General features: G+C 40.4%; 1 protein-coding gene across 1 annotated transcript in view; it reads left to right on the top strand.

The window, feature by feature from the left end:
- Positions 1-10,245: 10,245 nt before the first annotated feature.
- The window catches only part of TOMM70 (translocase of outer mitochondrial membrane 70), a 45,527-nt gene continuing 41,093 nt past the window's right edge, over positions 10,246-14,679 (top strand). Inside the window, exon 1 of the mRNA XM_082840436.1 lies at positions 10,246-10,701. Within this exon, the coding sequence (XP_082696562.1) occupies positions 10,375-10,701 (327 nt within the window). The 5' untranslated portion in view covers positions 10,246-10,374. The remainder of the gene's footprint in view (positions 10,702-14,679) is intronic.

Here is a 14,679-nt window from a genome sequence, read left to right as displayed (position 1 = left end):
TTAGACAGTTTTCACTTGCCAGAAAGCAGTGCTTGAAACTGTGTGCTATGTTCTATTTAATGTCTTGACTGTCAGAATGTTCTTTTGCAGGCAACATATCCTAATGTAATCATCCATTTCCATGATGGTTGTCCAGTTACATTGTGAAGTTTGCAAGTCTTTTGAGGTGATTATCAAGACACAGATTGCTTGTTGCTTAACCAAGTGTCCTAAAGCGTGTATGTGAAGGTACATAATTATCATTTTTTATTCTAAAAAGCTATGTAGCTTATATTATGAAAACTATTTTAAAAATATACCACTGTTGATGTAAAAAATATGTGAGGGAAATAAGGTATGTTTTTTGAGATTTGCCTACTAGAATATTTGTTGTATAAATATCCAGTTACTTTGGCATTAAGCATCATTGAGTTCTGCAGAATTCTGGCTAATGGTAGGCTTCATCAGAGTCAAAGGTTTTAGATACTGTAATAGGTTTTTATAAAACAATACCTCATCTCTTTCACAAGAGACCTTTAAACACAGCATTGATTCTCATCTGCCAGAAACTGGACCAGAGATGGACCCTGTGCAGCTCTGACTCCAGGAGTGTTATTAATTGTACGACCTCTCAAGGTCTTTTTGATCCCTGAGCACCTATTATTCTATAACAGATTGAACACACTGTTTGTTAAAATTTACCACTATGTAAAAAACTTTATCAGTTCAGCTCATCAGTGTATTATACTTCAGAAAAGTCTTCCTCCCAGTTATTAATTTTACAGCGCAATTTCAGAGTCTAAGGGTAGTGCCTCAGTACTTTTTTTTTATTTGTGAGTTGCAATTTTTTCCTGTATTCCCCCATTCAATCTGGGCTGCCACAATCAGACAGACGGAAAATGTGAGGACACTTTTTTCTTGCATCTGTAGTGGAAACCTTAGCAAACAGGAACTGCTCCAGGCCCGTCAAATAGATTCATCTCAGCACTTTCTTTTAACTTGAGTCCATAAGCCTCCCCATGAGAAGTGCTCCAGAGAAGAACTGGGCTGGGGGAATTAGACTCTTGTGAGTCTCACTTCTAATAGGGGCAAAATTTTGCGATGTACAATAAAGGAGTGGATCACCAAACACTTAAAGGGAATTGTGACAAAATACTTATGACATTTAGAAAAATAAATTGGAAAAATTAAATTTTGAATCAATAAACAATGGGAAATCTTCAAAGTACTAAAAAGAAAAACGTTAATGAAGCATATATATATATAAAACAGTGGGAGTTACACAAATGCGTAGCGACTAGATCAAAATGCTATTGAACTACAAGTACTCCGGGAAGATAATAATGAAGATAGCATAACTTTTCAATCTCTCTGAATCCCCACATAAAAATCAATAGCACAACTGTAAATGAAAACACCCATGGGGCTTCCCTGGTGGCGCAGTGGTTGAGAATCTGCTTGCCAATGCAAGGGACATGGGTTCGAGCCCTGGTCTGGGAAGATCCCACATGCCACGGAGCAACTAGGCCCGTGAGCCACAACTACTGAGCCTGCGCGTCTGGAGCCTGTGCTCCGCAACAAGAGAGGCCGCAACAGTGAGAGGCCCACGCACCGCGATGAAGAGTAGCCCCCGCTCACCGCCAAATGGAGAAAGCCCTCGCACAGAAACGAAGACCCAACACACCCAAAAATTAATTAATTAATTAATTAATTAATTAATTTAAAAAACACCCATGGACAACTCTGCAACAAATATTGGCAACAAGATGTCCTCCACCCCCAAGTGGAAAGTGTGAGGTCACACAACCAACAGCTAAGACCTGATATAGTTGTCCATGCTGAAGGAAGAATGAAGTAAATAAAAGGGCATCCATCAGACTTAAGAACAAGAGGATCACAAAATAGCCAATAGTTTAGAAAGCACAAGGGACCAATTTGAGATTCGTGTTATCCTTCTATCCACAATGTTGCTGAACTATTTTTTTAGAACTAGATTATAGATCTTCTTGGATTTTCTATGGAGACATATTGTCTATAAATAATAATAAGTTACTTCTTTGTTTCCACTGTCCTTTTATTTCCCTTTTTGTCTTATTAACACTTCAGTAACATGTAATAAACCTGAAAAGCTTGACTGGTTCTTGACTTCAAAAAGAAAACTACTAATATTTCACTTTTAGATATGATGTTTATTTTATCAAGGTTCTATAATGAAAATGTTTTTCTAATTGCATCACAAGTAAATATGGCAAAATACAACTTTGGTTACATCTTGGTAGAAGATCATGGTAGAGTAAAACTAATTGCAACTCTTTGCTACTTCTTCCATTGAGAGTTGGAGTCTAATTCACTCCCCCATGAATCTGTCCTGTTCTTACTAACATGTTTGACCCACAGAACATGGTAGAAGTGAAGTTTTGGAAAGCTTTGCAGCTTCTGCCTGGGACTCCTAGGACACACTAGCAGGGAACCCTGAGCTGTCACATAAGTCTGACTACCCTGACTGCTATGCTGGAAAGGCCACAAGAAGGTGCTCCACTTGATAGTCTCAAATGATTCCAGTCTCCAAGCTATCTTCACCAAGGTGTAAGACACTGAGTGAAGCCTGAACCCTCCAGACCAGCCATCCACCAGGAGAGTAAACTCTGCTGACACCAGCAGAAGAAAAGAGTCAATCAAGCCTTGCCCAAATTCCTCAGCAACAAAATTGTGAGATGTAATAAAATAGTTGTTTTAAACCACTATCATTTGGGACAGTTTGCCAAGCAGCAATAGATAACTGGAAGATAGGTATAGAAACTATTTTTTATGGTTTTATATTTTTTCAAAATTTAACAAAATTGAGTCTCCTCCTCATTATTGGAGTTGAGGCTATTTTCCACTGGTTAGGAAAAACAACAAAAGGTAAAGATAGGCAAGCATAGCATAGAGGATCTCAGGTTCAGTGCTAGACCAGTGCAAAGATCAGGTCTGCATGACCAGGGTCACTTAGTGATGGGCCAGCATCTTCATGCAAATCAGAAAAAGGAATACCTTTCTCCTGGCAGGCACAGCCTAACACTAGACGGTGATGAACAAAGTGCAGGCTGAATCTCAGCCCCCACTTCTCCCAGCATCCTTGTGCAGGGCACAATTAGTATAACCTATATGCAATATCTTTATAAATTAAAGCGCAAAGCAATGTTTCTACATTTGCAAATGACATAGATTCTTGTGGGCGGCAATGAACTAAGTTGATGAGGATGGAAAGATCTTATGAATCTGTGTGAGTGGGCAGAAAGGTGGCAAATGAGTGCATAAAGTATACATATGAGCTAACAGTCACAGCTAAGGAGAGGGATCTAGGGTTATTGTAGATTGTTCCCTGAAGATAATACAGAGGCTTCTTCTGACAGCAAAAAGAGCAACTACTTGATTGAATCATTAAAGTGCCATTCCCCCTGAGAAGCAAAGTAGTACCACCCACTCAACTGATGCTCTGATGGAAGCTGAATAAGGCAGAAACCATTATGAGAAAGACTGGAGAAAAATTAACAGCATGAGGGCTCAGAAGAAACAAATACTTCTATATATGAGTGGAATATGAAGGACAAACCAAGCAGGTCCTGGTGAAAACAGCTGCAGTGGTGGAGATGGTAGCAGTGACTACAGCATGCTTAGTACTGGGAACAAGTAGCTATGATGATGGTGGTGATGCAAGCAGACTATTTCTGGTGATGGCAGCAGTAGCAGCAACTGAGTTGATTTCCCAGCTGATACCAGTGATATTGGACGGCAGTGGTGGCACCAGACCATTAATGCTGGCAACAGGAATGGAGATAAAACAGTAGTCAGGAAACTGTCAAATACTTCATCAACTCTTTATTCAGCATTGACCACATTTCGGGTATCATGTTGGGTAGATAAATAAATGTTAACAAATACCCATTATATGCCCAGCCCCATAATAGATGTGGGAGTACAAAGATGACTAGAACATGGTCCCTACCCTTCAGACGCTCAAAATTGAGTATGGGGAGCACACATGAGAACAAATAATTATGGCAATGTGGTAACTGTGAAAAAGAAATATAAACTTCTGTATAGTCCAATACAAAGAGAGAAAACATATTCCCTTGTTTTGACATACAGCATTAGAACAGGCACTGTAGAAGACACAAGATAAATCAGACATAGATCCTGACCTGGGATGCTTATAGTCCAGTCGATGAGGTAGGACAAATGTAATTCTATAAAACAAGTAGAAAAGTGATATGCTTTAGAAAGTTCCAGAAAAAGTATTTTAGGTTTTTAAAGGAAAGCCTGCATATAGCAGACACTCAATATTGTTTTAAGGTGCATTCTACCTATTCAATCTTGAATGCCACTTTTTCCTTCTTTGATACCCTTTAATATAGTTTACTTTAAAAAATCTTTATTGAGTGCCTACTATATTGTGTGCCTGCTATACACTGAATATTTTTGATGAGGTCATGAGGGTAAGACCCTGGTCCACTGGGATTAGTGCCCTTATAAGAGGAGACCCTAAAGAGCTTGCAGCTCTCTCTCCCCTCTGGTGAGGAAAAAAGAAAAAAAGAAAATCACCTGAGGACACAGTGAGAAGGCAGCCGTCTGCAAGCCAGGAATAGAGCCCTCACCAGAAAGCTAACTGTCCAGAACCTTGATCTTGGACTTCCCACCTTACAGAACTGTAAGAAATAAATTTCTGTTAGTTAAGCCAACCAGTCTATGGTGTTTGATTATAGTAGTCCTAGTAGACTAACACAAGTTTTGGTACAGGGAATGAGGCCCCCAGCCCCCACAAATTGATGTCCTTCTCACCCCAAATTCATGTACAACACAATTCAGTCAAGTTTTTTGACACTTTATTACGAGGATTTCTTTCCTCCAATTTCCAATAACCTTTCCCTCATTTCCATCTGAGTTGTCACTGGAATGGCCTTTATCATCCATATGTCTACCAACATTCTGTTCATGACTATTCATGAATTTCTGTAAGGTGGAAGCTTTGTCTCCTGCTTGCCTCTTTTCTTTCTGAGCCCTCACCAGAATCATCTTTAATGTCCTTATACCTATCAACAGTTTCTTCACAGCAATCTCGGCTTTTTCTAGCATGGGCTTCAAAATTCTTCCAGCCTCTACCCATCACACAATTCCAAAGCCACATGCACATTTTTTGGTATTTGTTACAGCAGTACTCTATTCCTAGTACCAAAATGTATTGGTATTACTTAGGGTTCTCCAGAAAAACAGAACCAGAAATTTATATAGAAATTTATAAAAGGAACAGACTCATGCAATTATAGAGGCTGAGAAGTCCCACGATCTGCAGTCTACAACCAGAGACCCAAGAGACCTGATGGTGTAAATACCAGTGTGAAAGCTGGCAAGCTCAAGATCCGAAAAGAGCCAATGCTTCCGTTCAAGTCCAAAGGCAGGAAAAGATCAATGTCCCAGCTCAAAGTAGTCAGACAGTTGAAGTTCCCTCTTACACAAGGAAGGGTCAATCTTTTTGTTCTATTCAGGCCTTCAACTGATTATGGCCACTCACTTTAGGGAAGGCAATCTGCTTCACTCAGTAGGATTGATTCGAATGTTAATCTCATCAGAAAAACATACAAACAAAAAAAAACAAAACAAAAACAACAACCAACCCTCACAGACACACCCAGAATAATGTTTGACCAAATACCTGGGTTCCTTGTGGCCAAGTTGACACATAAAATCAACCATTACACTGAATACCTTCTGGGCTCTGGGAGTACAAAGTGAACAAAGTTTCTATCCTCATGGAGCTTATGTCCTATTGTGGGGGTCACATAAATAAATAATTTCAAACACTGATAACTGCTAAGAATGTGGACCAAGGAAAAAGACAGAGTGTAAGAAAGGATGTGGGGGTGGGCAGAGACATTTATAGGAAGTAGAGTGAGTCTAAAAGTCTTTGAGCTCAAAAATGAAATTGGAGGGACTCTGGTGGCACAGTGGATAAGACTCTGCATTCCCAATGAAAGGCCTGGGTTTGATCCCTGGTCCGCAAACTAGATCCCACATGCATGTCTCAACTAAGAGTTCGCATGCCACAACTAAGGAGCCCGCCTGCCGCAACTAAGACCTGGCGTAACCAAATAAAGAAAGAAAGAAAAAAAGAATGAAATTGGAGTTATGCTTTGGGAAGAATAATCTAGTATCAAGGTGCAAAGTGACACATAGAAGAGAGGCACTACAGGTGGGGAAGCTAATACAGCATTCAGGAAAGATGAATGAAATGGAAAAAAGAGAAAAGAAGGGAAGAAACTATTTATTGAGCACCTACTATGTGTCAGACATGCTTTTAAGTGTTTTCACATATTTGAACTGGGACGTGGCAGGGGGCATGAAAAGGAAGAAAAATATTAAAAAGATATTACAAAGAATCATCAAGACTTCACAGCTGATTTTGTGTTTATGTATGTGTATATTGGTACATTTACTTGTACTTGGGTAGATAGAGTTGGAAAAAAGAAAGGTTCAAAAAGGTCTAAGGTTTCAAGTATGGGTAACCAGCAAGGTAATAGTGGTATTATGAGAAGAAAGGATTATACAAAGGAAGAGAATGAGGAGGGAGGACAATGTGTTTTATATTTTTTAAATGAGGCATCCAGGCAAAGCTGCTCAATAAACAGTAGGAAATTACAGGGCTACAGGTGAAAAGATAAGTCATACCAGGAGATGTGAAGATAGAGATTATCTGCAGAGATATGGTACCTGAAACAATGAGATGTACTTTGGTTACAAATGAAGAGAATGAAGAGAAAGAAGAGGATATATTTTTATGGATTCTCCTACTTGAGGAAGATCTAGAGGTGCACTGTCCAATATAGTAGCCATTAGTCAAATGAAGGGACTTAAATCAATTTAAATTAAAATGAAAAATTTGATTAGTCGTACTAGCTATATTTCAAGTGTCTACCATATTGAATATCAGAGTTATAAAACATTTCCAACATCACAGAAAGTTCTATTGGACAGTATGTACCTAGAGATTCATCAGAGTAGAAGAAAGGGGAGAATTTAGTCTCCTGAAAGCCATTCAAGTACAGAATGACCCATGGTATTAAGTGCTCCAATAAAAGCATATGAAAGCTAAAAACAAACAATAACTTGTGACTCTTAAAGCAGTTTCAGACTAGTAAAAAAGTTAGAAACTAGATTATAAGAGATTTTGGATGAAATTGGTGATAAATAGGTAGAGGTAACAAGTATAAACAATTCTTTCAAGTAACTTTTCAGTGAAGAAAAAGAGAAAGAATGTAAACCTAAGGAAGAACTGAAAGAGAATCAAGTTGTGTATGTATGTGCCTAAGATAAGCATGTTTGTGGACTCACTGGAAGGCTTGGCTACCAATCAACCAACCAGCTATCCACTAACTCTACCAATCAAAAAAGGCTTTGATGTAGCGATGACAATTGAGGGGATAGAATCATACAATTTTAAAGCTACGAGAAGCTTTAGGAATCATCTAATCTACTGGTCACATTATATAGAAAGCAGGTGCCCATTCACACCCATAGCTTAGTAGTATTAAAAGCTAGAATAAGAACTCAGGTGTTCTGCATCCTAGGCCATTAGATGTTCAGCCTCATTCAAATGCCTCCTAAGACACAGACCAGAAAAGTGAAGAAAGCTTATTCTATTGACTTCCATTAATCTAGCAAGAAAATATCTATGTTCACATATATAAAACTTCAACTTAAAAAAAAAGAGACAATTTTTTTACTTCTCTCCTTTAAAATTTAGAAAAACAGAACTAAGCCTTGAGTGTCTACTATTTTGTAACAAACATTACACTAAAAAGACCTTAAATATCATCTAATTAAATCTTTAATATAACCTGTTTTCAGTATTCACAGCTTAGAAATTTATGCATCAGGTCAGTGAGGTCACAGAGGTAGTGACACTTTTACTCAGTTCTATACTATAATCAATTAGAAAATGGTGGAGAAAATGGGAGAAAAAAGATCAATAGATTAGGGAATGGAAATTAGATGTTTAACAAAGTATAAAAGTAACAAGGACAAATTCATATACATGCCAATCTTAAAAATAAAACCAAAGAAAACCAACCCTTTAGATAAATAATTGCTAATTAAACAAAATGTTTCAAGGAACTCTAACATTGCCTTTGGAGGGAACTGGGTGGCTGGGGAACAGGGTTTTTAGGAGACTATTCACAGTAACTTTTGAATTTTAACAATAACAATCTATTACCTTTTCCAATAAATAAAGTTTCTTTAAAAACTTTATGTTTCAGTTCCTACCGGTAGTTTGTAATTACTAGCATTCTACAATCCCCTGAGGCTGCAGAAAAATTGAAATTTTTAGAAAGAAAAATCCTAACTCTGTTCTGAAAAGGCAAGGGAAAAATTACATTAAGAACAGCAGATTTGCCTTTGGGGGTTGGGAATCAGGAAGGGAGAGAAGTCATTGCCTGCAGCAATCACTATTTGATCAAACCGATTCTATTGCTATTATTTTTAGCTCATCTTTTTAGCCTGTTGCTAAGGAACCCTACAGCCCGAAAGCAATTTACTCATAGGAACCCACACGAAGCAAGAGAAAAGCAATGACGCTGAAGCTTTCTAATTAAGCCATTAAGTCTATTTTAGTGCTGTTTAATAAATTATTTCCTCTCGATTTTTATGCACCGCTATAGTGATGTTGAAAATCCTGTTGTACCCAAAAGCAAAATCATTATTTGTAAATTTTTAATATGAGGGTCTGCAAATCAGTATATCTGAAATGGGGAGCCATAGTTCTGGATTCTGATTTTCTATTAATACTTGTCTTTTATTCTTGAAAATACTAAACAATTTCTTGTTTAGTATTTTCTACCAAGAATTCTAAACAGGGGCTTCCCTGGTGGCGCAGTGGTTGAGAGTCCGCCTGCCAATGCAGGGGACGCGGGTTCGTGCTCCGGTCCGGGAAGATACCACGTGCCGCGGAGCGGCTGGGCCCGTGAGCCATGGCCGCTGAGCCTGCGCGTCCGGAGCCTGCGCATCCGGAGCCTGTGCTCCGCAGTGGGAGAGGCCACAACAGTGAGAGGCCCGCGTACCGCAAAAAAAAAAAAAAAAAAAAGAATTCTAAAGAATTTCTTGCAAGGGAAATTTTTGTATTTTAAGAGGTCTGGTGCAGAACATGAGGAAAGGATTTGACAAAGCTATTAGATACATAAAAGCTATGAATTGACATTTCTACTTGAGATGTGGCAAGAGGGCTGAGACATCTAGTGCAAAACGGCATGACAGTGTGCGGAACAGAGCACTGGCGAGGCCGCGGATGCTCCAGGGAGCGAGGTGTCAAGCGGAATCCGGTATGACACAAATACGTACAAGAAAGGTGGTAACTCTAGGTCTTCGCATTTCTACCCACTCAGTTTGAGAACCTCATAACAACACACAGACGTCATCGCTTTCGTAATTGGCGCAGACGGTGAGTCGCAGGGACGCCGTTCAAGCCGTTTCAACTGGAGCCAACCTGTATCTGCCCGTTTCCACCGAGCCTGATTTGTGCCACCTGCTGTTGCCCCCAATAACCTCAAATTCGTCCAAACTAAAATCTGGCCATGGTAGAGCTAAGAAGATCGGTGATACAGCGAGCTATCTTCAGCTTTTGGCTCTTTCCTCCCATATTTTTAAAAGTCCTTCCAATCCGTTGGTTTCCGAGGACACGGGTACAGAAAACGGAGCTAACACCGCCGGGCTCTAAGTAGCGTCAACGTGGCAGTAACGAGAAAACCAGGGGTCCAAATTCCACCAATAAACGAGGCAGCTCGGCCTACGCCCCGCCCACCACTCCTGCCAGCCAATAACCTTCAGAACTCTTCTGCTACTCCCGCCCATTCTTAGCGCAGTTTCAGAGCCTCTTCCTCTGCTCCCCCGAGCACCAAAAACCCGCCGTATGTGCGCCCCTCTTCCGCTTCGCTATACCAGAGAGCCCTCTGCCCTTCTTTATTGAAGGCGTAGGGTACGGCATCGGCTACCACCCGAGGCCCAAGATCCCAGAAGCTACTCTCACAAACAGCAGCAGAACGAAAGAAAACAAAAAGGGCTGCCTGGGACTTTCACCGCACGCCCAGTTTACCTTGACCCGGAAGTGATTCACCACTCCTCCTCCCTTCCCACTCCTCCCTCCCCGGTTGAGAAGGGAAAGACGACGGCCAGGTCTGGCCCGGCATGCCTTGGGCTTCCGGTGACCTCTGGCCTTTTTCTGTCGCCCGCTCTTGCTGCCTAGCGTGCTTGTTCGCTCAGTGCTTTCCGTCCTTGCCTCCCTCCCGTTTTTCTTCGCACGCTGCCTGGTGACTGTGGCGCCCGTGAACAGCAAGGAGGCGGTGGCGGAGGCGGAGGACTCTCGTCATGGCCGCCTCTAAGCCTGTGGAGGCGGCGGTGGTCGCAGCGGCTATTCCCGGCTCCGGGAGTGGGATGGGCGGCGGCAGTGCGACTGCGGGCCCGGGCACCGGGGGCCTGCCGCGATGGCAGCTGGCGCTGGCGGTCGGGGCGCCCCTGCTGCTGGGCGCGGGTGCCATGTACCTGTGGAGCCGGCAGCGGCGGCGCCGGGAGACCGGGGGCCGAGGCGACGCCAGCGGCCTGAAGCGCAACAGTGAACGGAAGACCCCGGAGGGCAGGGCCAGTCCGGCCCCGGGCAGCGGACACCCCGAGGGCCCCGGTACTCACCTGGAAATGGTGAGAAGCAGCCCCGAGCCCTGGAGGTAGAACCCGGCAGGTGCAGCCTTTCCTTGACGAGTTGTGCTCGTCAGGGGGCTTCCCATCAGACGGAAGCTGCCAATAGGCAGCGCATGGGTTTAGGGAAACTCAGTTCTGGCTGCCTTTATAGGGAATAGAGTAGCCCGAGGGCACAGGTTAGCAACATTCGTTGAGAGCTTCCTTTTGGTTTCAGAAAAATATTTGCTTTTCTTCTCAGTGACACAGCATTTATCCTTAGCGTTGTGGGTACGGGGACATTTGCAAATGTGATGATTGTATTTAACTAACTAATGAAGGAAGCCAAATTCCCTTAACTATCGGTACGTTGTGATGTGAATTGCCTTGGTCATGTCTAAGGCCTAGGACTTAATTAGTAATAATCTTTTAATAACAAGCGAATCCCCTTTTTTGAAGTATTTTAGGGTTGGGGATAGGTAAATACAGTGACTGTTGGTTGACAAGAGTAAAATGGTGTTCAGTGGCATTTATTTCATCTGTGGGCATGAGTTCTTAAACTTTTGGGGTAGAAGCATCTTAAATTCATTTTTAAATTTTACCTGGAAATTTACATGACCAAGCCTGACATACAGTTAAGCCAAGCGTCGGAGTGTCTGGTGAATTAACTGCTTTGTATGGCTTTGTTGAACTATTAAATCCTTCAGGTATCTGACAGCTGTGGGGGGAATTGGCCTGGCTGCATTTAACAATACTGGGGTGAGATGACGTGAGGTGGAGGATTTTATCTGAGTCTGAGATTGTACAATGGCGGTTACGGAGTAAATCAGAGTTCACAGTAACCTTTGGTCAAAAAACTCCCAATTATATACATTTGCAAGTTATTTCCACATTATATTATTCAGACTGAAGACATGTTTTTACTAAGATAGTCAAATTAATTTTAAAGGAAGTTCTGATGTGGAAGCAAACTACCTTAGTTTAGTGCATCCTATATCTCTGGCGTTGTGCTAGGCCCTGAGAGAGCCAAATAGTCTTTCTAATGGGAGAGTAAGATACTGCTTTAAAAAGAAAATGCATGCAGTACAGGTATGCTGGAAGAACCCATGGATTGTGAGAACCAGAAGTGTGCTTTATATTGGGCTCTCCGACATGGTTACCTTGAGAAAGTCATTTTATCTCTTCGATGTTAGTGTCATCCCTGTAGAATAAGAGAATTAAAATATTGGATCTCTTATATTTCTTCCAGCCCGAAAAATTGGTGATTCTGAGTGCTATTAATGAGAGTGGTAATCAAGGTGATTCTTTGAATTAGTCATCATTTGTCTTGTTGTTTTCATATTTATGAAATTCTCTGGTCATTTCCTATTTCATTTGCTTATTTTAATCACAGAAGAATAGTAGGTGAATGAAAAATACATAAAAGTTCTCTGTTCTATAATAATCACCAAAAATAAAGATGATTTCTATAAAAGAAACAAGGTTTTGATATTTCATTGCTGTTTCAAATACTACCCCACCTCACCTGTTTGGTATTTGATAGAATTCAGCAAACTGTCTTTCAGATTTTAGATTTTCTTAAATCCCATTTTCAGCTTTTCAGCATTGTCTAGGTCAACACTGATAATTTTTAAATTTCATGGTGTATTGTAGTTTTATCAGAACATTTTTTTAAATTGACCTGACTGCCACTAAAAATTAGACTTTAACATTGAATTCTTTGTAACTTGAACTGCTTTAAAATGATTCCTTTTGACCCAAAATAAAACTGAGCAGAACACTTGCATATACTGTTCTTGTGGAATTTGTGGGGTGGTACCTGTAGTCTTGCTTTGGGTTACTAGATGATCCTTTAGTAAAGCAACAGTAAGAATGTCTTTGCCATTTTTTTAATGGAAATTTGTATTTTAGCTGATGGTGACCAATAAATACTGAAAGACTTTTTTGTCTTTTTTATAGTCTAGTTCTCAGAGTTATTATTAGACTACCTAAATATAACTGACCACAAATTGTAATTTATTATTATCTGTGGTTGGAGAAATTGCTTTATATTTGAATAGCACCTTTAAATTGTCAACCTCAGTGGGTTTTGTAAACAAGAAAGCATTTGTTTGAACTGATGGAAAAACTGGCAGAATCCTGATGCTCTGACTGTTCTTTCTGCACCTGAGCAATAGCTATAATTTTTAAGGCAATGAAGGAATGGACAAATATTGTCAGTTCAGGGTTCAATATCAGTGAATAAAGTGGAAAATCAGTGGTTATTGTCTGTTGGCTTATGTTTGCCTTAATGTAAAAATGAACTTATAAAATAACTGGGCTTCTGTCTATTGGGTTTGAGATATTCACGTGCAAGCAGGCTATATCAAATTATTTTTTTTTCTAGGATAGCATATACTTGTAAAGCAAAAGCAAAAATTCATATTTTTGTTTAATTAATGGGGATTTTAGGATTTCACCAGAGAGGCATCTAATCACAGTTGATAGTGTGTGAGATAGAGGTAAAGTATTAAATCATATTCTACTTCGGGCCATTATAAAATCTACCATGATGTGCCATTTTGCTTTAGTAATTTATTTTGAAAACTTGAGAATTACAGATTTTTCAAAGTTGGTAAGGTTCTTTGCCAATCATCTAATCCACAGGACTTCTCAGTCTTTGGACCAGAGTTATCACAGGGGAGCATCATGCCCACATATACACCAAGCATGGTATCTGGTTGCACAAATGTCTTAGGTATTTCTTTTTTCAAGCAACCTGTGATTTTTTTTATTCTAATACATTTATTTATTTTTGGCTGCATTGGTTCTTAGTTGCTGCGCATGGGCTCTCAGTTGCAGCAAGCGGGGGCCACTCTTTGTTGCGGTGTGCGGGCTTCTCACTGCGGTGGCTTCTCTTGTTGCAGAGCACAGGTTCTAGGCACCTGGGCTTCAGTAGTTGTGGCACACAGGCTCAGTAGCTGTGGCTCATGGGCTCCAGAGTGCAAGCGCAGTAGTTGTGGCACATGGGCTTAATTGCTCCACGACATGTGGGATCTTCCCAGACTAGGGCTCAAACCCATGTCCCCTGAATTGGCAGGCAGATTCTTAACCACTGCGCCACCAGGGAAGTCCCTGTGATTTTTTTTCTAATGTGCATGTATTTATTATTGACTTTATAGTAGTGTTTTATCCAATTGTTTTTAATTTGATGATTTTGAAAAGCAGTTATTCTAGTGTTCAAGTTTTTTCAATGTTACACAAGAGTTATCCCAACAGGAAATGTTTAGGAACCACTAAGTCAGTCCTTTAGAATAGGAAGGGAGAGATGTACCTAAACATTTTAATAAAGGGGTCAAAAACTGAGTAACCTGCTGTTATCAGTCATGGTTGAAATGAAATAGTTCTTCCCCCTCAATGATCTGTTTCTAATTTTTTTTTTTTTAAATCAGGGTCACTAGTGACATTCTTATATAATTAAGTCTAGAGAACACCTTTCAGTCTTTATCTTACTTGATGCTTTGCAATATTTCACATTGTCTTCTCTTAATTTCATAATTTTTCCTTTGGCTTCTGAGGCACTATGTTGTCCTGATTTTCTTTGCTTTTTTAAAAACTTCCTGATACCTCTCTTTGCTGATTCCTCTCAGTCTCCTTTCCAGGCTCTTTTCTCTGCCTCTTTGGGTGACCTTCATTGTTCTGTCATAGGCATTCTTATATTCCATACCTTCACTGGATGCTTGCTTGCCCTCCAGAAGCTTCACTTAACACTTATATACTGATGGCCCCCTAATTTCTTGTTTATAGCCCAGACCTCTCAAAAGGCCCAGATTTAAAGGAAATCTTCACCTCATTACCTTACAAGTGTTTCACACCAGACTCCTGTTTCTCCTGAGACTATTCCTTATCATTTAATGTGTGTCATCTAACTAGTTTCCCAAGCCAGAAACTTGGACATCATCCCTAACTTTCTATTCTTTCCATGTTCTCCACATCCAATCTAGAAACATGTCGAGAAAATTC

Source organism: Leucopleurus acutus (genome assembly GCF_964270905.1).
Source record: "Leucopleurus acutus genome assembly, chromosome: 5".
NCBI lineage: Eukaryota > Metazoa > Chordata > Mammalia > Artiodactyla > Delphinidae > Leucopleurus > Leucopleurus acutus.
This window is presented reverse-complemented; position numbering and strand designations above follow the sequence as displayed.